Source organism: Bubalus kerabau, chromosome 4 (assembly GCF_029407905.1).
Source record: "Bubalus kerabau isolate K-KA32 ecotype Philippines breed swamp buffalo chromosome 4, PCC_UOA_SB_1v2, whole genome shotgun sequence".
NCBI lineage: Eukaryota > Metazoa > Chordata > Mammalia > Artiodactyla > Bovidae > Bubalus > Bubalus kerabau.
The window spans coordinates 30,990,691-31,013,117 of NC_073627.1; the positions used below are offsets into that span (position 1 = coordinate 30,990,691).

Sequence of the window (22,427 nt, forward strand, 5' to 3'; positions counted from 1 at the left end):
TGAATTGCATGGTTATTTTTAGCCTTTTGGAAGTCCTAAGTGAGCACTTAGGTTTGGGAGTATTTTTCTACATCTTGATTTTCCCACCCTGTCAGTTTGGCTCCACCATCCTAAGGTTTCAGCATCTTTTCTCCTACTGCTCGTCTCAGTGTCATCCTGGCATTAACAAGCCCAAGACCTTAACAGACTGATTTAAGTTGAACAAGGAAATAGAATCCAGTACCCACTAGGCAACATAAATGAGCCTGGCCCGCTACCAGTTCCTAGAAGTCTCTGTGTTTTCCAATAAACGCACACAAATCAGTGAAAGGGAAGCCACAAAGCAGAGAGTCTGGGGCTGCTGGGGTCCCCTTGGTAACTAATCCCCTCTCCTCTTGAGACCCTGTAAAAGCCGGCCCCTTCCAGAAACCAAAACAGACCATATGCCAAGTGCCAAAGTGAACGTGACCAAGCATCCTCTTACTGTAAAGAGATAAAACGAAGCTCCTCGCAGGGCCTTTTCTCCAAAGACACAAAGAAGTGACTGGGTACAGTGAGAGGGCAGCGTTCCAGCCCCAGTTGGCAAGAGCAGGGCAGGGCTCCTGTCCTTCCAGAGGGCACAAAGGACGACGTTTCCTAGAAAAGGAGCCATGGGAGGAGACTCCAGTGGACCAAGCTGATATGGAGCAACTGTGCCAACATGGAAGGCTGCTCCTGTGCTACTTCAAAGGCAGGTTATCCTGGGAGCTGGAGGGAGGCTGGGTCATCAAGTTTCGTGTCAGTTTAGAAGAAGAGTGGGACCAGGGAGGCTGGCCTCAACAAGGCATGTATTTGTGGCTGATTCTGCTCCTTGAAAGAGGCTGTAAATAGACCACAAAAATAGGAACCAAGGTGACTGTGTGATGTGATACTCATTACAGCAAAAAAAATTGATAGCAACCTAACGTAGCACTAGGTGATTAATTATATAGCCATGGTCCAGAACATTAAGCCACAATTTAAAAGTTTCTTTTTAATATTTATTTATTTGGCTGCCTTGGGATATTCCTTACGTCCTTTGGGATCTTTTGTTGCAGTAGTTGCAGCACTTGGGCTTAGTTGCCCCACGGCATGTGGGGTCTTAATTCCCTAACCAGGGATCGAACCCGAGTCCCTTGCATCACAAGTATGCAGCCTTAACCACTGGACCACCCGGGCAGTCCCACACAATTCAAAGTTTTCCATGCATAGTTCATAATCTAGGAAGATGTTCCGGATAGAATATTGAGTTTAGAAAGCAGTATATACTTCCTTTACACTCTTCTGTATTTTCCTTAGTTTTGATAATGAGCATATATCAGTTGTAAACTGGCAGTTTCACTGAATTTATTTTACAGTATATTGTTTCTGGGAAGGTGAGGCTTGATTCTGAGGCACTTCCAAATCCTGTGGGAAGTGCCAAGGTAGAGCACTGCTGGCCAGCTGTGCACCCCTTTCTGGGGCAGATCTCACCAGGCGGGTATGTTCCATGTCCTGTGATTTTCTGATATGGTGGTTTACTTGCTTCATCAAAGTTGATGCTCTGTAATTATTTCGTTTGCTGTTGTTCGCTATGGAGTTTGAGGGAAGAGAGTGAAATGAAGATGTTGCTAGTATAAGTGGAAGTCCGCGTTTCAACTTAAACAGATTCCTGCTGGCAGTTGAAGAAAAGGTGAATATGAGGAAAATCAAGACCAGAGAAAAGAAAAAGGGAAGTACAGTGTGATGGAAGAGCTGTCATCCAGGAGTCATGAAATTTGGCTTCAGCTTTTAAGGCTGTGTCACCTTTGGCAAATAATGCCCTCTCTCTGGGCTTCTCTCGTCTTATATGTGCAACGACTGGATGAGATGGTGACTTTTCCTAAAGCTCCTAGATCTTCTCAGGGGCAGAGCAGAATGTGTTTAGATGTGGTTGTTCTATAAATGGAGGGTCATGTGCTCAACTCAGCAATGTAGCTGATTTAAGTGCTTACCATTTTACTGAGCTACATTTCATGACACCCATGGCAGACTATGTCCCTTGTCACACACTTTGGTCCTTTTCTTGGGAAGCAGAGTAGGGATTTTTTTAAATTAATAAATTAATATTTTTATTCTTATTTATTTGGTGGCACCGGGTCTTAGTTGCAGCATGCATATGGGATCTTTTTTAATGTATATAATTATTTGCTTACTTATTTTTGGCTGGGCTGGGTCTTCGCTGCTACACAGGCTTTTCCCTAGTTGCGGCGAGTGGGGACTACTCTCAGGTTGCTGTGCTTCTGCGTGCTGCTCACTGCAGCGGCTTCTCTTGTTGAGGAGCACGGGCTCCAGGGCGTGAGGGCTCAGTAGTCCTCAGGCTGTAGAGCACAGGCTAAATAGTTGTGGCGCGCAGGCTTTGCTGCTCTGCAGCAGATGGGATCTTCCCAGATCAGGGAACCATGTCTCCTGCATCGACAGGCAGATTCTTTACCACTGAGCCACCAAGGAAGCCCTGAATAGGGATATTAAAAAACTAAGTAGACCCTTTAAGAACCAAACTGAGTTTAGCCAGCTCACCCTTACCTCCACTGTCATAGTCCATCTGGAAAACTAGAACAAAAACACCACAGACTGGGTGGCTCGTAACAGAATTTTGTCTCACAGTTCTGGAGGCTGAGAAGTCCAAAATCACAGTGTCAGCAGATGAAGTGTCTGGTGGGGCCGTGTCTCCTGGTTCACGGACTACCGCCTTTTTGCTGTGTCCTCACGTGGTGGAAGGACCAAGGGAGTGCTCTAGGGTTTCTGTTCTAAGGACACTAGTCCCATTCAGGAGGATTCTGCCCTCGTGACCTCATTACCTACCAGAGGCCCCACCTCCAGATACCATCACATTGGGGAAATGGGTTTCAACATATGGATTTTTAAGGGACACAAATGTTCAGTCTATAGCATCTGCAGTAATTGCAGTAGGAACCAAAAACTCTGGATGAGAGGCAACTAATTCTCTCCCACTCAGGCCTTACAGACAAAGTGTCTGTGCCCAGAAGAAAGGTTACGGGATCAGCCTTTCAGATTATTTCGCCACCACACCAAGTTCCAAGAAAAAAGTCTTAGTCATATGGGGGATGAGAGCCTTAGGACAAGAAACACTGCAGCTGCCTGTGTGTGTTGCAACATAAGATGATGTGGTGGTCCTCTGGCAAAACTGTCATGGTGAGACAGGCCTGGTTCTGCAGGGCTGCATGCCTGTATGCTCAGTCACTCAGTCATCTCCAACTCTTTGACACCCCCTGAGCTATAGCCCACCGGGGTTCTCTGTCCATGGAATTCTCCAAACAGGAATACTGAAGTGGGTTGCCATTCCCTCTTCCAGGGGCTCTTCCGGACCCAGGGATCGAACCTGGGTCTCCCTGCATTCGCAGGTAGATTCTTTCCCGCTGAGCCACTTCGGAAGCCCCATAGCTTAACTAGCCAGTTTCTGTACTAGAAGGATTTATAGGGTTTACTCTTTCAGGTTTTCTTTTTCTTCTTTTTTCCTTTTTTAATAATACTGTCACCCTCACATATATAGTCAGTTGATTTTCAACAGTGCTGCCAAGACAGTTCACCAAGGCAACATAGTCTCTTCTACAAATGGATATCCACATACCAGAGAACAAGCTTCCCTTCCCCTCCACTAAACACAAAAATTAGCTCAAATAGACCCAAATAAGAAGAGCTAAAACTATCAAACACTTGCAAGAAAATATAGGAGTAAATCTTCATGAGTTTGGGTTAGGCAGAACCTTCTTAGATATGACACCAAAAGTATCAACCACTAGCAAAAGGAAAAACAGACCAAATTAAAATCTTTTTTGCTTGATGCATACCATCAAGAAAATGAAAAGACAACTCACAGAATGAGAGAAAACATTTGCAAATCATATATCTGAAAAAGGATTAATATCCAGAGATCAATATAGAGAAATGTAATATATCCTTATATATTATATAGTATATATGGGCTTCCCTGGTGGCTCAGCAGTAAAAAAAAAAATCCACCTGCCAATACAGGTGAAACAAGGGGCGTGGGTTCCATCCCTGAGTCAGGAACATCCCCTGGAAAAGGAAATAGCAACCCACTCCAGTATTCTTGCCTGGGAAATCCCATGCTACAGTATATAGGATCACAAAAGAGTTGGACACGACTGAAGGACTAAACAACAACAATATAGTATATATAACATATAAAATAATATATAAAGAACTTCTATAAGCAACAACAAGAAGACAAACAACCTAATTTTTAAAATGGTCAAAGTACTTGTATAGACATTTCTCCAAAGAAGATACACAAATGGCCGATAAGCACAGGAAAAGATTTTCAACATCATTAGTTATTACAGGAATGAAAATCAAAACCACTGTGAGACAGTACTTCACACTCCCTAGGTTGACCATTTTTTAAAAAATAAAAAGGGAAATGCTAAATGCAGGCCAGGATACAAAGAAATTGGACCCCTCAGGCACTGGTGGGTTTGTGTAAAACAGTTTGCCAGGCAGTTCCTCAAAAATTTAAATACAGAATTACCTTTACCCAGAAATCTTACTCCAACATAAATACCTAAAAGAATTGAAAACATTCAGATGAAAATGTGTACATGAATGCGCACAGCAGCACCATGCATGGTAGCAAAAGGGTAAAAATGACTCAAGTGTCCATTCACAGATGAGTAAATGAGTAAAGCATGGTCTGGCCATACACTGGACTATTATTCAACCACAAAAAGTAGTGAAGTCCCATCACATGCTACAGACTGCATGAACCTAAAAAGAAGCCTGTTAACAGGCAGCCACACAGGGTATGATACCTGTGTGGGGATCATTATCCCCACACAGGGGATTATCTGAAATACCCAGGGCAGGCAAATCCACAGAGACACGAAGTAGATCAGTGGCTGCCAAGAGTGGGGAGGGAAAGGGAGTGGGAAGTGACTCATAATGGGGTTTATTTTCTGAGATGACGAAAATGTCCTAAAATTGCAATGACAGTTGCACAACTCTGTGAACATACCAAAAAAACCACCACACTGAATTGTGCACTTGAAATGAGTGGACTGAGAAATTATGTGAATTATGTCTCAATCAAGCTGTTCTAGAAATAACAGTAATATTTAATAACACTATTTATGATGTGCACTATAAAAACAAATAGTACAAAAATATATCCAGTGAGGAAAAACGAGTATCTCCCTCCACATACGCTCCTCTCCTCAGAGAAAATCACTGTCACCTACTCAATGTGTAACCTTCCATACCTTCAATACTTTACAAATGCAGATTTACATACAGAAACACAAATATAGTTCATTTTTTCAGTGAGGCATACTACTCCATGGGATACCTGTATCATAACTTACTTGACTAATAAAACCATCCATCCCGTGGCTTTGCTAGAATCATCATTCAGTTCAGTTCAGTCGCTCAGTCATGCTCTTTGCGACCCCATGAAGTGCAGCATGCAAGGCCTCCCTGTCCATCACCAACTCCCAGAGTTCACTCAAACTCACGTCCATCGAGTCAGTGATGCCGTCCAGCCATCTCATCCTCTCTCGTCCCCTTCTCTTGCCCCCAATCCCTCCCAGCATCAGAGTCTTTTCCAATGAGTCAACTCTTCGCATGAGGTGGCCAAAGTACTGGAGTTTCAGCTTTAGCATCATTCCTTCCAAAGAACACCCAGGACCGATCTACTTTAGAATGGACTGGTTGGATCTCCTTGCTGTCCAAGGGACTCTCAAGAGTCTTCTCCAACAACACAGTTCAAAAGCATCAATTCTTCAGCGCTCAGCTTTCTTCACAGTCCAACTCTCACATCCACTCATGACCATTGGAAAAACCATAGCCTTGACTAGACAGACCTTTGTTGGCAAAGTAATGTCCTTGCTTTTGAATATGCTATTTAGGTTGATCATAACTTTCCTTCCAAGGAGTAAGCGTCTTTTAATTTCATGGCTGCAGTCACCATCTGCAGTGATTTTGGAGCCCAAAAAATGAAGTCTGACACTGTTTCCACTGTTCCCATCTATTTCCCATGAAGTGATGGGACCAGATGCCATGATCTTCGCTTTCTGAATGTTGAGCTTTAAGCCAACTTTTTCACTCTCCTCTTTCACTTTTATCAAGAGGCTTTTGAGTTCCTCTTCACTTTCTGCCATAAGGGTGGTGTCATCTGCATATCTGAGGTTATTGATATTTCTGCCAGCAGTCTTGATTCCAGCTTGTGCTTCTTCCAGCCCAGTGTTTCTCATGATGTACCCTGCATATAAGTTAAATCAGCAGGGTGACAATATACAGCCTTGACGTACTCCTTTTCCTATTTGGAACCAGTCTATTGTTCCATGTCCAGTTCTAACTGTTGCTTCCTGACCTGCATATAGGTTTCTCAAGAGGCAGGTCAGGTGGTCTGGTATTCCCATCTCTCAGAATTTTCCACAGTTTATTGTGATCCACACAGTCAAAGGCTTTGGCATAGTCAACAAAGCAGAAATAGATGTTTTTCTGGAACTCTCTTGCTTTTTCCATGATCCAACGGATGTTGGCAATTTGATCTCTGGTTCCTCTGCCTTTTCTAAAACCAGCTTGAACATCTGGAAGTTCATGGTTCACGTATTGCTGAAGCCTGGCTTGGAGAATTTTGAGCATTACTTTACTAGCGTGTGAGATGAGTGCAATTGTGCGGTAGTTTGAGCATTCTTTGGCATTGCCTTTCTTTGGGATTGGAATGAAAACTGACCTTTTCCAGTCCTGTGGCCACTGCTGAGTTTTCCAAATTTGCTGGCATATTGAGTGCAGCACTTTCACAGCATCATCTTTCAGGATTTGGAATAGCTCAACTGGAATTCCATCACCTCCATTAGCTTTGTTCGTAGTGATGCTTTCCAAGGCCCACTTGACTTCACATTCCAGGATGTCTGGCTCTAGGTGAGTGATCATACCATCGTGATTATCTTGGTTATGAAGATCTTTTTGTACAGTTCTTCTATGTATTCTTGCCACCTCTTCTTAATATCTTCTGCTTCTGTTAGGTCCATACCATTTCTGTCCTTTATTGAGCCCATCTTTGCATGAAATGTTCCCTTGGTATCTCTAATTTTCTTGAAGAGATCTCTAGTCTTTCCCATTCTGTTGTTTTCCTCTATTTCTTTGCATTGATCACTGAGGAAGGCTTTCTTATCTCTTCTTGGTATTCTTTGGAACTCTGCATTCAGATGCTTATATCTTTCCTTTTCTCCTTTGCTTTTCACTTCTCTTCTTTTCACAGCTATTTGTAAGGCCTCCCCAGACAGCCATTTTGCTTTTTTGCATTTCTTTTCCATGGGAATGGTCTTGAGCCCTGTCTCCTGTACAATGTCACGAACCTCTGTCCATAGTTCATCAGGCACTCTATCAGATCTAGACTCTTAAATCTATTTCTCACTTCCACTGTATAATCATAAGGGATTTAATTTAGGTCATACCTGAATGGTCGAGTGGTTTCCCCTACTTTCTTCAATTTAAGTCTGAATTTGGCAATAAGGAGTTCATGATCTGAGCCACAGTCAGCTTCCGGTCTTGTTTTTGCTGACTGTATAGAGCTTCTCCACATCATTAACCATCGTGAAATAAATAACACCCCACAGCTGTTCACACTGGAGTGATACATAGAGTAAGAAGCTATTTAGTTACACATTAGGGTTTGCAGTGTGGGCTTCCTGTCCACCTCCAGGATAAGACCTTGACCCTAGTGAGGTGAGAAACCTAGATTTTGCATTTTTTACAGACTCCTTAGATGATCGTAAAGCACAGTAATGTTTGGGAACCTCTGAGCTGCTATTTCTGAGTTGCAGCTCCCATTTCCTGAGACAGAGAAGTGGAGTGGGCAAGCCTGGATCAGGTCATCCGGGATAGGGGAAGCTTGGATCAGGTCACCTGGGAAGGGGAATTATTTGGTCTTTTTGCTTGGAGCATAAGTATAGGAGCAAGTTTTCTCATAGGAATGCAAGAGCAGGAAGGACTCAAAGTGAGGAAGAAAATTCTGGAGTCTCTAGTCACTGGCATTCCTGGGGGGACCTCTGTGTGTCGCCCAGAGCATGCAGTCCCCCGAGCCTAAGTACCAATGACACAGCCTCAGCTCTGAGCTCAGCCACATATCACGAGACCTCGGAAGCACTGGCTGCTTCAGAAGCCATCCACGAGGAGCAGAATCTCTCACTTAGGACTCACCACTCTCAGCAGAGATGTTAATCTCTATTAAGCAACCAAACAGTGAGACTTTGTAAACACTTTACCTCACTGATTATATAAAAGTTCTCACTGAACTATTACAAAGTCGGCAATTAATATTAATCCTGTTGAATTAGAGTAAGAATACACTGCTTAGAGCCTTGTCCCATCGTCCCACCTCCCAGCCTGTCTGCTGGGGATGCCCAGGACCCCCTGCAGGCCAGTTACAGCTTTGGGGTCATTCCTGACACTTGCTTAGCTGTGCCTGGCCAGCAGCTGATCTCACCAGGCCCTTCTTGTAGCTGCTGAAACTCGTAGGGAGGATGTTAGTGTACCTCCCTGTAAACTTGGATGGCCACCAGGACACTCCCGTTTTGTAAATCATTGGGCCCTGTGCCCTTCGTGCTCATGACCAGCACCCAGCCTTCCCCTTGGTGCTGGGGTGTCCATCCAGAGTCATCAGGCAGGCCACTCCCAGCTTCCCCATTCTGCCAGCCTGGTCACTGTGGACCCTCCTAAGCTTCCTCACAGTCCTCTTCTGGCAGCCTGAGCACTCACCTCTGCTGACCGCACCACTGCCCCCAAGGTTGCTGTGGAGGGTGCCCGGGACCTCTCAGCTCCCTCCCCTGCTCCCGCTCAGCCCTCCAGCCAGGTATCCATTTTGTCTCCATCTTTCTACCCCCACCCTCTGCGTCTAGGCTTCTGCAGAGAGGTCCTCTCATTGAAACACAAGTGGAATCCTCAGAAACCTTTGAAGACCCCTGGGTCTAATCACACAGGGTGTCTGCTGCTGACCGCCCTTCTCTGTGGCCCAGCACCCATCACCCCTTTCCTTTCTTGGCATCAAATACCATCCAATCCAGAGTCAGCTCAAGAGCTAACCTTTACAGGACCCTGACCGCATGCCAGGCTCTAAGTGTCCATCAGGTTTTATCTCGTTTTATCTTCCCCACGGCTGATGACGTGGGAGCTGTTAGCCCTCCTCAAGTCTGCAGCTCTGCTCCCTGCTTCACACGTCCATCCTCTGTGGCCAGATCGCCCGGGCCTTACCTGTCCCCTCCTGTCCCACGTGGGTAGCTTGCTCTCTACCACCATGGCTACTGGTTTGCTGCATCCTCAGACATCCTCGCAGCTGCACAAACCCTTCCTGGCCTCCCAAGTCCCTCAGGCCTCCCTCCTCTTTCTTCCTCCCAAACTTCTTGAAGCTCCTGGCGCTCTCTCACCACCCACTGGCCCGTCCTTCTGCACCACCTGCCCCTTTTCATGGGCGCTGCTGCCAGGGCCACCCATGGTCTCCCCGAGGGGTGAAATCCAGCAGCCTTTCCTTCCTCAAGCCCCGCCAGCATGGTCCCGTGGACTGGTCTGCTCCGTCTCTGCCCCACCAGACCATCCCTCCCTTCTCCCCCAACCTGACTTGAGCTCACCAAGCTACGGTTCTGGTTCCTGCTCCCTTGAGGCTATTCCTGGAGAGCTTCTCCATGGCTACAGCTCCTTCATGAGAATTTTTTTTTTAATGCACTGTTTTAATTTCGACAGTCTTAAGACAAACCAAAAAAAGGAAGCCCCAGTTGACTGAGCTGTCTGTAGCTGGGTAGCACCAGTTTCAGTTGCCCCTCCTAGCACTCTGCATTATTACACCCAGTGATGACTAAATAAAGTGACACCTCTGACATGGGTTTCCCTGGTGGCTCAGACAGGAAAAGAATCTGCCCACAATGTGGGAGACCTGGGTTTGACCCCTGGAGAAGGGAATGGCAACCCACTCCAGTATTCTTGCCTGGAGAATTCCATGGACAGAGGAACATGGTGGGCTACAGTCCATGGGGCCCCAAAGAGTCAGACACAACTGAGCAACTAACACTTTCTGACTGTAAGGAAGGCACCAGGCAAACATGAAGTCCTCGAATGTGATGCTGGAGTCACCTTCAGTGGCGTTTTCTTCCTTGCTCTTACCATCCAGTCAGGCACTAAATCTGACAGTCTCCTTCCATAAATGTTCTGGGCGCCTTTCTCTTTCCCATCCCCAGGGCCTCGTCTTTGGTCCGGACCCTTGCCGAGGCCTAACTGTGCTCCACCCCCAAGTTCACCCTTCACTTTCCCAGGTTGACATCCTAAAGCAAACCCGATCCAGCCACTGCCCTGAGGAAACCTCCCCATGCCCCTCCCTGTATGACGGTCTCTACACGAGACAGGTGGTGACTTCAGTCACGGCACCACACTCACCCCACACACCATGGCTCCACTCTTCTCTTTCTAGAACAATAGCCCCTGTCCGGAGGCCTGTTCATCCTGACCCAACACAGACGCCGCCACCTACATGACTCTTTCATCCATACTGTACAACCTTAACATTTCCTCTCTGAACCACCACAGCAACGTGTTTGACTGTTTCTTGCAGTGACTTTTGCCTTGGACTTCATTATTTGAGCACTGGTCTGATCCTCCTGCGGTGCCTTGCAGTTCAGTGGAACCTACAGTTATGGTTCCCTTTCACCCTGAGATGCCCCAGGGGCTCCCTGGTTTGGCAACCCCCTTCCCACACTGGGACTCCAGGGTGTCCTAGTGGGCGAACTGCACTGCCCACGAGGACTCCACGTCCCACCCTCTGGCTTTGCTTCTGCTCTTCTCACTTGGTTCCAGGTGTGTGCTGAAGTCAGGGATGAACCCCTTCTCTGACATGACCCTAAATTTGGCTTTTTTTTTTTAAAGGGAGTAAGGCGGACATTTCAGGTACCAGAAGATTGAGAAGTGTCCGAAGTCTAGGCCCCGGCCCTTCTATCTCTGTCCTGAGCAACACTGCACAGCCTCTGCTCAGGGGGGCCCTTGGGAGTCCCCTGGGGAGAGGGGAGGGGTGGGGACGGAGACCTGGGCCTCCCAGCTGAGCCCTGTGACTGCTGAAGTGAGCTCAGTGAGCAGTTCTGTTTCTCGGTTGCCACGTAAGACAGCAAATTGGCAATTTGGGGAAAACGATCTCACAAAAACTTCACAGGATTTACACACCTTGATGGGGTACTGATTAATGTAAAATGCGCGTCTTCCTGAGAAAGGTGAGCTACAGCCCTGACCTGCAGGTCCCTTTTATGTATGTGCCTGAGGAGGGCCAGACGCCTCTGTGGACAAGGATCTCCTGGGACACGTGGTCGTTGTCCACGCTCTTAAATTGCTTGCGAGGGTGGGATGGCTGGCAGCCCAGATGTTTCACAGACACCAACTGGTCTGTTTCAATCTCTTCCTGGTTCTTGGTCCCTTCTTTCCTCTTCGCCTTTCCCTATTTCGTTTCCTCTCTCCTCTTGGGCTGGTCCCTGGCGATTCCCGGACGCGACCCCACCCCCACCCCCGCAGCAGCCCAGGTGACCCGCCTGCGCCCCGCCCACCTCCGGTGGCCCTGAACTCGGGTGACCTTTGCCCGCCCGGAGGTCTGAGGAAGTCCTCGGTTTAGAAATATGCTGGAGTGGGGGATGGAGATGGGGTGGAGGACGAGCCACAGGCCCAAATAAGGGCGCGCATGGCGCCCGCGGAGCGCGGTGACTGTGCCTACCCCCGGGTTCCCAGGCTCGGGAGGAGGGGAGAGCCCACCGCGCCCCCCACCCTGAGGCCACGCCTCACACGGCCGGGGGCAGTCACTACAAAGTGCAGAGCAGGTCAGTTATTCTGAATCTCCCGGGCCGAGCGCAGAGGTCCAGGGCAGGGCTAGGTTTGGGGCCTTTTCCAGTGGAATTGAGGCCGTGTTCACTCACTGCACCCCCGGGGTGCCGCATCCTCTGTGTGTCCGGTCGCGTCCAGAGCGCCCGTCCCAGCCCCTCGGGGGTCGCAGGGCCGCGGCCCCACGAGGTGCCCCCCACCCCCGCCCCGGACCCTACATCCGCGTTGGTGCCCAATCCACGCTAGGCCCGCGGGTAAAGGTGCAGAAATCCCACGCTCTAGGAGCCCTGCCCCATTCTGCCCTCGCACAGAATCCTGCAAGCGTTGTCGGCCCTCAAGATTGGTACATCCCTCTTCCTCCTCCCGGACGGACGCGTGGCTCTGAGATGCTTTTCTCGCGGTCCGGCAGCCAGCCCGCGGGACCCCGAGCCAGCCCGCAAGTCTGCACAACCTCGCCTCCTCCTGCGACTGCCCTCCCGCGCCGGGTCACAGCCCCCAACAGGCTTTGCTTTCTGGGGAGCCCAGGCCAGGGTATCTGGACTCTTGAACCCAGAGCCCTTTATTTGGAAGTTCTCTCACAGAAGGGCTTTGTTTCCAAAATTCAATTCCCCTAAATAGATTTCCTCTTTCACATGAGTCTCAAGTCAGGAGCAAAACTAAAGTTTAGTTACCGGAGGGTTTTTTTTTTTTCCCCAACTTTGTTTTAACATTCCTTTCCTTGGGTGTATTTAATTTTCTTTGCTTTGACTTTGAACATACCCTAAAACTCTTGTGTTATCTTTGGCATTTTTCAAAAGCCACAGTTCAGGAAGTTAAAGAAATTGTTCCCTGGTGGCAGAACTAGAGAACTGCAGCCTCTTTCCCTCTGTAAATGCAGTCAAAGTGGTGTCTCTGCCTGAGAGGACTTCCACTGTTAGGCTGATTACTTCCGTAGAGTCATTTCTAAAAGGGTCAAAGGGCACAATCGGATAGCCAAACAACCTTCCGGCACAGGTGCAGCCGGTAAACTGGCCCCTTCCTGTGAGCCCTCCTCCACACCATGTCCTGCTTTAATTCTGCATTTGTTTGACTCCTGAGAATTAGACGAATATATGTTGGTAGCTTGCATTTCCTGCTTTGTAAAATGCCTCTTCAAACAATCTTTCACAGGTCTTTATAATGTTTTAGTCTCCAGGCTTGCTTTGTAAATGACCTTGGAAATTCTGCCCTCATTCCTTGTTCTCCAGGGCCGGCTTCCTATCAGGAACCATCACCTCACTGATGAGACGTAGAGCGACCACAGGTCTCTTAATCAAGAGTCTAGGTTCAAGGTGTGACCTGCCAGACACTTCATTTCTGAGCTGAAGGGCTCTGCGGGTTACAGTCCTCCTGCAGGGGGTGGCTGATACAACCCCTGCTTGTCCTTGTCCTCAAGTCTTCAGAGGTGTCATCTCTGCTCTACTTGGCAAAACCTGGCCAGAAACCTGTTTTCAGCCACCCTATCCCCTGTCTCATCCAGAAAGAATTACTCAGCTTTCCGTGTTAGCAGAGCTACTCAGGCACACCAGCACTGGAGGTATCTCCATATACTTTTATTAAAATTGCGATAAAAGCCAAGAAGTAGCTTGCTAATAATTGAAGGAAGTTTCTGGGACCTCTTGGTAACTTTATTACTGTTTGCCATGGGCCTGCTCACATCCAGGTTTGGGGAGAGCTGGGAGCAGCTTCAGAATCCTTGTCCACGGCTGAGGCAAACCCACCACGTGGTTCACACATACCTCAGGTTGGGTATGGCAAGTCCAGATGTCCCTTAAATATGAAGCCTGACTACTCTTACGGCTTGGCCTCGGTTCTTCTATTGAAACAGCAGGGAAGGGGGCCAGCACAACACTTTAAAGAACCACACAGCCTGAAGACACGACAGAAACTAATTAGAACCAAATAGATCCAAAATGGCCAACCCCTCGACTTCCACTAGACCTTGAGCCTCAGTATTCATTCGTTATTGTAACACATGAGCAAACTAAGTGACGCACCCACAGGCACCATGACAGTTCTCAGGCCAACCATAAAGGTCCAAAAGTGGACAGTGGCCCCATTCCTGCAGATCCCCACCCCTTCCCCGAAATAGCTGGAACACTCCTCACACTCAGTAGCTCATGAAATTACCCACCCCTGTTGACAACCCCCTACCCTGTGCCACTCTGGGCTTCTGAGATGGCGCACATTCTGTCTGGGGTGTGTTTCTCTCTAAATGAATCCACTTCTTACCTATCACTTTGTCTCTCACTGAATTCTTTCTGTGATGAGACATCAAGAACCTGATCTTCAGTAAGTCCTGAGACCAGGTGTAGTGGTCTCAGTTAAAAGACCATGAGTTCAAGTCCCAATTGGACCTGCACCATTTCACTCTTATTGCTGAACGACATCCATGTGATTTCCCAGGAGAAGGGCTGGTTACCAAGATGAAATGGGGCTCCTGACAACACACATGTTCCACTACAGCCCCACTCAGCCAGCCTCTAGTGCCTCTCACTCCACGTGTAACTCATTCCCTTCCAACCAACTCTCTCCAGCTAGAGAAAAATGTAAATGACTGGCCTTTGCCGGCTTCCCTGGTGGCTCAGACAGTAAAGAATCCACCTGCAATGCAGGAGACTTGGGTTTGATCCCTGGGTTGGGAAGATCCCCTTGAGAAGAAACTGGCAACTGACTCCAGTATTCTTGCCTGGAGAATTCCATGGACAGAGGAGCCTGGCGGGCTACAGTCTGTGGGGTCACAAACAGTCAGACGTGACTGAGTGACTTCCACTTTCATGAGTCATAAGGATAAGGAAGTAGGTATAAAACACCTGAGATTTTTAGGAGGCATGGAGCTCTGATAAGAGTTGTCCCTGTTTGTCTTTCCCTCCAGCCTATGAAGTACACTGCTCTTTCTCTCTCTGTGATGTTGTTCCTGGTGAGTTAACCCACTTTCCACTTCCTCCTCTTAACACTGCTCCTCACAGGGAGATCTGTAAGGTTCTCCTCGCTTCATCTCTGACTCCCAAGTGACATCTCTAGGATTTTATCCCAAGAAATATTGAGAGATTCATATGAAGTGTTAAGTATAACGATGCTAGTTACAACTTTTTTCAATAATAAAAATTGGAAACAACCTACATAATCAGTAAAATAGAGGCTTTACAAAATGATGGCATATCTAAATCACGATCTGGTTATGCAGCAGATGACAGAAAACCCACAGTGACTACAACAGCTGTGATAGGAGATGCACTGGCTGGGGCTCAGGTGGAGGGCCAGGGCACCTTCCTTTTGGCAACTTTACTCTGCCTCGCTTTCAGACCTAAGTTACTTCATGCATCTCGATGGCAGCTTCAGTTCCAGTCCTCCTCCCTGACCCCAGCCAGCAAAACGCAGGACAGCACCAAGAAAAATAGGGCAAAGGCCGTTCACCAACACTCCCTTAAGGAGGGGCCGGATGGCTGACTCACACTTGTGTTCACACCTCTGCTGGCATGTTTATCTAAGGCGGGATTGTTAATCCATCAGAGAAGAAAGGAACTATTGCAAAAGTTACTACTTGGACCCAAGCCTTGAGTTGATTAGGGCTGAACTTTAGGCAAAAGTCTTCCCTGCTGGCTCAGATGGTAAAGAATCTGCCTGCAATGCAGGAGACCCAGGTTCTATCCCTGGGTCAGGAAGATCCCATGGAGATAGGAATGGCTATCCACTCTGGTATTCTTGCCTGGAGAATCCCATGGACAAAGGAGCCTGGGGGGCTACAGTTGATGGGGTCGAAAAGAGTCAGCACCACTGAGTGACTAACACTTTTACTCATAGGCAAAAGACAACTCATGTTGTTGATCTCACAGGCGTCACTTTTTCTACACTTAACTATAGTTTAATAAAATATAAAATTTTATATTTTCCTGCCTTGAGAGGAAGTGGTCCCCTAGGGATGCCTTATTCCCCCTGCAATTCAATTTTTTCTTTTTTCTTTTTTTTTCACTTATTTATTTGGCTGCACCATGTCTTAGTTGCAGCATGTGAGATCTTTAGTTGTGGCATGTGGGATCTAGGTCCCCAACCAGGGATCCAACCCAGACCCACTGTCTTGGAAGCAAGAAGTCTTCGCCACTGGACCACCAGGGAAGTCCCCTTTTTTCCTTTTCGCCTCTAATCTGTTCTTATAAATTTTACTATCTTTTAAAACTCTTATTTGTATGTTTCAACCTCTAAAGGCAGGTATAGCTGCCTTTGGCTCAGTCAACCAATCAAGCACTTTAATGCAGCGCCTGGCATGAGAAGACCCTCCTCCAGGGGATCTTCCAGACCCAGGGATCGAACCTGCATCTGTTGTGTTCTGTACTGGCAGGTGGGTTCTTTGCTACTAGTGCTACCTGGGAAGCTCATCCAAGGCCCCTGCTGCTGCTGCTGCTAAGTGGCGTCAGTCGTGTCCAACTCTGTGTGACCCCATAGACGGCAGCCCACCAGGCTCCCGCGTCCCTGGGATTCTCCAGGCAAGAACACTGGAGTGGGTTGCCATTTCCTTCTCCAATGCATGAAAGTGAAAAGTAAAAGTGAAGTTGCTCAGTAGTGTCCGACTCTTAGTGACCCCATGGACTGCGGCCCACCAGGGTCCTCCGTCCATGGGATTTTCCAGGCAAGAGTACTGGAGTGGGGTGCCATTGCCTTCTCCACCAAGGCCCCTACTCTTTCCTAAAAACTACCATCCACCATCAGCATTTCAACCTCACTCAAAAATTGCATATGACACAAAGTCCTAGACATCAGGGCTCTCAGGTCACCAGTGTGGCCCAGGTCCTCCTAGCTCTAGGGATGACTCAGCACAGGCCCCGAGCACCTGGTAAGCAGGAAACTGGAACTCGTGTGTTCTGTCATCCGACCTGGCATCACGATGCCTGCTGGTGACACTGGGCCACTCTGATCATAGGCAGAGCTCAAGCAGAACTGCTGGGGTGGAACTGCCCACCAGCCGCTGCCCTGTCTTCCCTGAGCCTGGACTCCTGCTTGCCCAGCAGTGACCTCCGTGACCTCCCTGCTGCCCTCTGTACCTGGGCAGCTAGTGGCGACTGCATTCCCAGAAGGGCAGACTGCTGCTACCCTTGAAGGTTTAGGCTCAAGTCTGGGGCACAGTTGACAGCAAATGTCCACTGGGCACTTGCTTGGAGTGCTGCCAGACTCCTGGACTGACGGCAACCATGCTTCCTGCCTCCCTTGCCAATTAACTGACTTCTCAGTAGGTCTGACCAATAGTTGGCCATAATGGGAGACTGGAAGGTCTCCCCACTCCTCACAGCACCTCTATCAGCAGCTGAATGTTTTCTGGGCCTCCAGCTGCTGCCCTCGTAGTTCCTGCCATCAACCACTCCCGTTCCTAGGCTCTGATGTCTTTCCCTAGAGGCGACAGTGGCTTCTGGCCTTGCCAACCTCTGATCATCTCCTTGTTCTCTGGTTTCCAAAATGACGCCTTGGTGCATTTATGTGGGCCTCCCAGCCAGGGGGACGTGTGTAGTTGTTCTCACTCCTGGGTTGCTGCTGCTGCTAAGTCGCTTCAGTCGTGTCCAACTCTGTGCAACCCCATAGACGGCAGCCCACCAGGCTTCCCCGTCCATGGGATTCTCCAGGCAAGAACACTGGAGTGGGTTGCCATTTCCTTCTCCAATGCATGAAAGTGAAAAGTGAAAGTGAAGTCGCTCAGTCGTATCCGACTCTTAGCGACCCCATGGACTGTAGCCCACCAGGCTCCTCCATCCATGGGATTTTCCAGGCAAGAGTACTGGAGTGGGGTGCCATTGCCTTCTCCGTCACTCCTGGGTATTCCTGGGTATTTCCTGAATTCCCTGGAAAATTCCTGAATCTCTTCCTGCTCAAGCTCAGTAGGTCATGTTCTCCATCCCATGTTCAGCTCGCTCCCCAGGAATGAGGCCTAATGAACTTCATCCTGGTCCCTGTCTCTCCCTTCCTCCCCATCCAGTCCCTGCTGCCAACCAAGCTGTCTCTCCTATAGAGGCAGGAGCATTAGGGGGCCACTGGGGGAATGATGGCCAGGATGGTGCTTTCAGAGTCACCCTGGCAGGAGGCTCCCCAGGGTGTGGAAGAGGCAGCCAAGGAAGCACAGAAAGTCGCTGTGTTGTTCTGCCCTGAGATTCATGTCGTTTTCCTCCTAAAAAACCTTCATCACCTCTCCTTTGACCATAGTCCTAAATGAGTCTGATAATGACCTGTGTCCATGGAGAGGTGACATCTACCTCCTGGTGGGAATCAGGGGGCCCTGTCCCCCCAGCATAGGTGGGTGGCGCCCAGGACCTGAGGCGACAGAGATGGCCATCTAGTTATAAGACTATGAATAATGTCTTCACACTGGAGTCAGACCAGCAGGTGGTGGTGATAAGTGGACAGAAACAAGGCCCAGAGTGGCCTACAGAGACCCCTACCCCTGGGGGCACCTCCCCGGGGCTGAAACTTCTCCCCTGTAAGTCAGAAAACCTGCATCAAACCCAACCCTAACGGCCCTGCAACACGCAGGCTACTCACCTGTATCGTCCAGGCTCCTTCATAGCTGTCTTGAGGTTAAACGAGAACTGAGGTTAACTTGAGTTGCTTTTACCAAAGTACTGAGTACTTTTACCAACAAGCCATTCCCGTGACTTTTACCAAGACACATCCGAGCTCTGCCCCATGTCTCAGCTCTTGGGGGCCACACCTGTCTCCCAGCTTGTGGACAGATCTGCTTCCCTCCCAACTGCCCAGCCATGACATGAGCCAAGATCCCCTGAGTGTGCTGTGTTTGGTCTGTACGTCCTCAGCACCCCACATGCGCACACACCTACCAGAGCTGAGGGGAGAGCCTGCACCCCGTTAGAAACAGTTTCCAACGTGCACTTCTTCCTTCCAGGGATTTCCCAGATGATCCAGACGTGCGCTGGGACCCAGAGCGGGCGGCTGATGTCCTCCTCCGGCACGTAGAGGCCAATGGCATCAAGCTGGTAAGGGTACACGCCCTCCTCTCCAGCAGAGATCTGGCCTGTCTCTCTGCACCTTTCCTGAGTAACCACAGAGTAGGGGGAGGCAGAGATTTTCCCAGACTGTGCCCTCTTCACCCGCCCCCCTACCTCCATGCTGCCCTCTGAAAACCCAGGTCCCCACGAGCCTATGCCTCGACGCGCTGGCACAGAACAAGCATTTTCATGTTAGGGTGTCACTGTAACTCTGGCGGTAAGTGTTGTCCTAATGCTCACCTTCATCGAGGAGACTGAGGTTCCCAGAGGCTCAGAAGCTGCCCAAGGTCGGCAAGCATGAAGCTAGGGGTTTGAGCCTCCATTTTTCCCTCCAGAAAATGCGAGGATAAATCCACAGCTCCTGTGGGGAGAACATTCCTGGTTAGAGCTCCAGTGGGCATTCGATTCACCTGTAGAAGCAGGAGGCTCAGGAACACCCACCTCTACGCTCAGGCCTCGCCAGCCTGCATCCTGCCAGCAGTCCATCTTAAGGTGCCAGGAACGTCTAAAATAAGAATAACCCTTCACAAGTTAATACCTAAATCCTACCATTTAAAGCCCCAGCCGCTGGCTTTTAAGTTTTGATTAATCCTTGTTAGAAGGTGAACCCCACTGTCAGGCTTCTTATCAGTGATGCATCCTCCGAGTGAAATGAGTTATTAGGCCATTGTTAAGGGCAGATTTTCGTGGATTAGTCAGACTGCCTTTGTGCTCTAATGACATAAATACAACGGGCACCTCGCCAGCTGGCTGTGAACCACACGGAGCTGTAGGTGCAGGGGGGCCACTGGCCCCACCAGGGATCTGCACTGGCTTTGCACTTTGTTCTGGCCGGACGAATGGTCACCAACAGCTGCAGGCCCACCCCTCCTGGATGTACCTTGCTTCAGGGTCTGAGGTGATAGCCGGCCTGGCTCCTCTTGCCCTGCTTTTCCCAGACCACACTCAGACCCTCTCAGGGTTCCACAGCCTGGTGGTGGACAGAGCTGGTCCTCAGGGCCGTCTGGGGCACAGGGCAGGGTCTGTGAGGTATGCTGCAGTGACCCTTGGTACCCCGTCTTTCTGGGCAGTGACATGCCCACAGCTAGTCCCCTCTCCTCTCTGGCTAGTCTCCTCTCTGGCTTTGGTTCATTGGAACAACTGGTCTTCAGTCAGTCCTGCTTGTGGGATAAACCCCCATATTTGTGAACTTGGCCACCTCTGACCAGCCCTCCCAAAGGTGCCACTGGCTGGTGAACAGGGCTGGAACTCACTGAGGGGCCGAGTTCGTGTTTAGACCACATCACAGCCACAGCTCTGAACATCTAGGGAAGAGGTCAGGGCACAGACACAGAAGAATCTCCCAAGTTTGTTTCCCTGAAAACTGACTTGTGGTCCAGGCCCAGCTAAGACCGCCTTCTCCCAGAAACCCTCCATGACTTCTTCAGTCCTCTTTGGGGCAGTATTTGCTGTGTGTCTTGCCCTGGTGACAGGTGTTGCTATTTATCCTTCACGGACCATGTCCTGTGAGCCACTGTCTTAGAGAAGTGAAAGCAGCCTATTGTTTACTGGGGTCCAGGGAAGACTTCATTTGAACAAAGGTTTCCGCAGTTTAGGGGGGAAGGTGGACAGACGCCATTGCTGCATGAGACCAGGGGGTGGAGACAATTCAGCTCAGCCCTCCTCACAGCAGGAAGACTCAGGGCTTGTTGGAAGGTGTGGGATAAACAGGAAACAAGACCTTGGAGAATTTTAAGTGATGGGGATGAACTGCAGTGGCCCCAAGCCCCCAGACCAGGGAGTGTGCCCCGGCTGGCCTGAGACAACCGCGTCCCAGAGTCACCTCAGCGAGGGCAGCGGACACTCAGCTTGGGCTGCTGTCCAGGTCCTACACGTTCCCACAGGGCTTCATTTGACCTTCACCTGACCCAGAGAGAAAGGAGGGAGGCCTCACTCTCCTGACCTCACAGATGAGAAAACCAAGACACTGAAGATGAAATCGCTCCCAGTAGCGACATTCTATGATATGCCCGAAGGTCAGGGTAACTAGGTCAGAGGTGAGAGTGGACTTCGGCACTCCAGGCTTGGCTCCACAGAAGGATGGGATCAGAACGGGGTACCTGGGTTCTAGGGTGAAGTGTTTTGTTTTTTTTTTTAACACACTATAGTTTCCAGAGCAATGTTAGGTTCACAGTAGAACTGGGCAGAAAGTATACACGTACCCCTGGCCCCATGACCTGTTACAGCGAGTGAATCTACACCAATATGTCATCATCACCCCAGGTTCACACTAGGGTTCACTCCTGGTGCTGTATGTCCCGTGGGTTTTAACAAATGTATGACACGTATCCATCATAATGGGATCTGTTTGTAAGCCTTTTTAAAAAAAATTTCCCCCTGTGGAGAATTTCAAGCATGCAAAAGTAGAGCAAAGAGTATAATGAAACTCATGTTCCCATCATTCAGCCTCACTAATTATTAACTCAAGATCAACAGCATTTTTCTTTAAATGTCGGCTCACCTGCCCCTGCTCCTCCATAATCCTACTCTCTTGGCTGCCTGGTCCCCTTTCCATCCCCCTCAACCAGCCACACCTGTGCCTTTCTCTGAGTCCTGTCTTCTTTCCTACATTTTTTTTTTTTTTTTTTTTACTTATTCCAGCTATTCTTTTACATTTATTATTACTCAAATTATTCTTTGGATTTTTTAACTCATCTGTGCAGAAATGAATCTGGAGCCTAGGCTAGGCTTATAGTTGGAGAAGCAGACGCTGGTCTGAGAATGTGGACGCAGAGGCAGCCTACGAGGAGCCACGGGCTTCTATGAGCCCCAGGGCATGGTGGACACTGTCCCCTAGCGCTTTCATGCCCTCAACACAGCACCAGGAAGAGGGACCAAATCATCAGACGGCATCGACATGAACAAAGGTCATGCAGCAGCCACTCGGGAAACCAAACGTGCTGCTAAGAGGCCAGGCAGATAAGAAACACAGACATGCTGAACCCAGGTTTCTCTCGTGGCCCAGTTCCACTCTGCTCTGCTGTCCAGGAGCAAGAGAAGAGTCAAGCCCACAGCCACAGGGCTGAACAGCAGTCACATACCACTGACCTGCTCCCAAGTCAGTTCTGATGCACTCAGAACACGAACAGGTTCAGGATTCTGGGTCCTCCTGTCTGTCCCAGGCGGTGTGGACGGAGGCGGGAGAGACTATTCAGACAGTCTGGAATGCAGCTCTGTGTCTCTGCAGGTGGTGACCTTCGATGAGGGGGGCGTGAGTGGGCACAGCAACCACGTGGCTCTGAATGCAGCTGTGAGGTACGATGGTGCGCCAGTTCCCTGGGCGGCTGGGGTGGGCGGTCTCCTCATCACTCTCCACCCCATGGGTCATCTCACCTCATCCTCCCAGGAGCAGGTGCCCAAGTCCTAGAGTTATGACCTTGCCTCCTAATAGCTGAGTCTCTCTGTCCCCAGATGCAGCCAAATGCAGGAACTGACTGGATTCCTCCCTCTGCTTTGGCCTCAGGAAATGTTAGAGCCAAATTTCATCTCCTTGTAGCTCATGGGCAGGTCTGAGGGCTGGGATCGATGAATGGGCATCCTCCT

At 49.2% G+C, this 22,427-nt stretch overlaps 2 protein-coding genes and 1 long non-coding RNA gene across 7 annotated transcripts in view; 2 read left to right on the top strand and 1 right to left on the bottom strand.

Annotated features, from left to right (window-relative positions):
* Positions 1-22,427, top strand: part of UBB (ubiquitin B) — a 172,830-nt gene that overhangs the window by 108,951 nt on the left and 41,452 nt on the right. The gene's annotated exons all lie outside the window — the stretch shown is intronic.
* PIGL (phosphatidylinositol glycan anchor biosynthesis class L) overlaps positions 1-22,427 on the top strand; it is a 42,590-nt gene that overhangs the window by 14,348 nt on the left and 5,815 nt on the right. For all 5 annotated transcript variants that reach the window (XM_055576435.1, XM_055576438.1, XM_055576439.1 and 2 more), the window contains exons 3-4: positions 18,743-18,833; positions 22,072-22,139. In XM_055576435.1, the coding sequence (XP_055432410.1) occupies positions 18,743-18,833; positions 22,072-22,139 (159 nt within the window). The remainder of the gene's footprint in view (positions 1-18,742; positions 18,834-22,071; positions 22,140-22,427) is intronic.
* LOC129649232 (uncharacterized) lies at positions 488-22,293 on the bottom strand. Its single transcript, XR_008713027.1, has 5 exons — positions 21,933-22,293; positions 19,287-19,350; positions 19,086-19,206; positions 18,678-18,890; positions 488-839 (listed from the first exon to the last, which is right to left on the bottom strand). It is a non-coding gene; the product is annotated as an uncharacterized LOC129649232 (long non-coding RNA).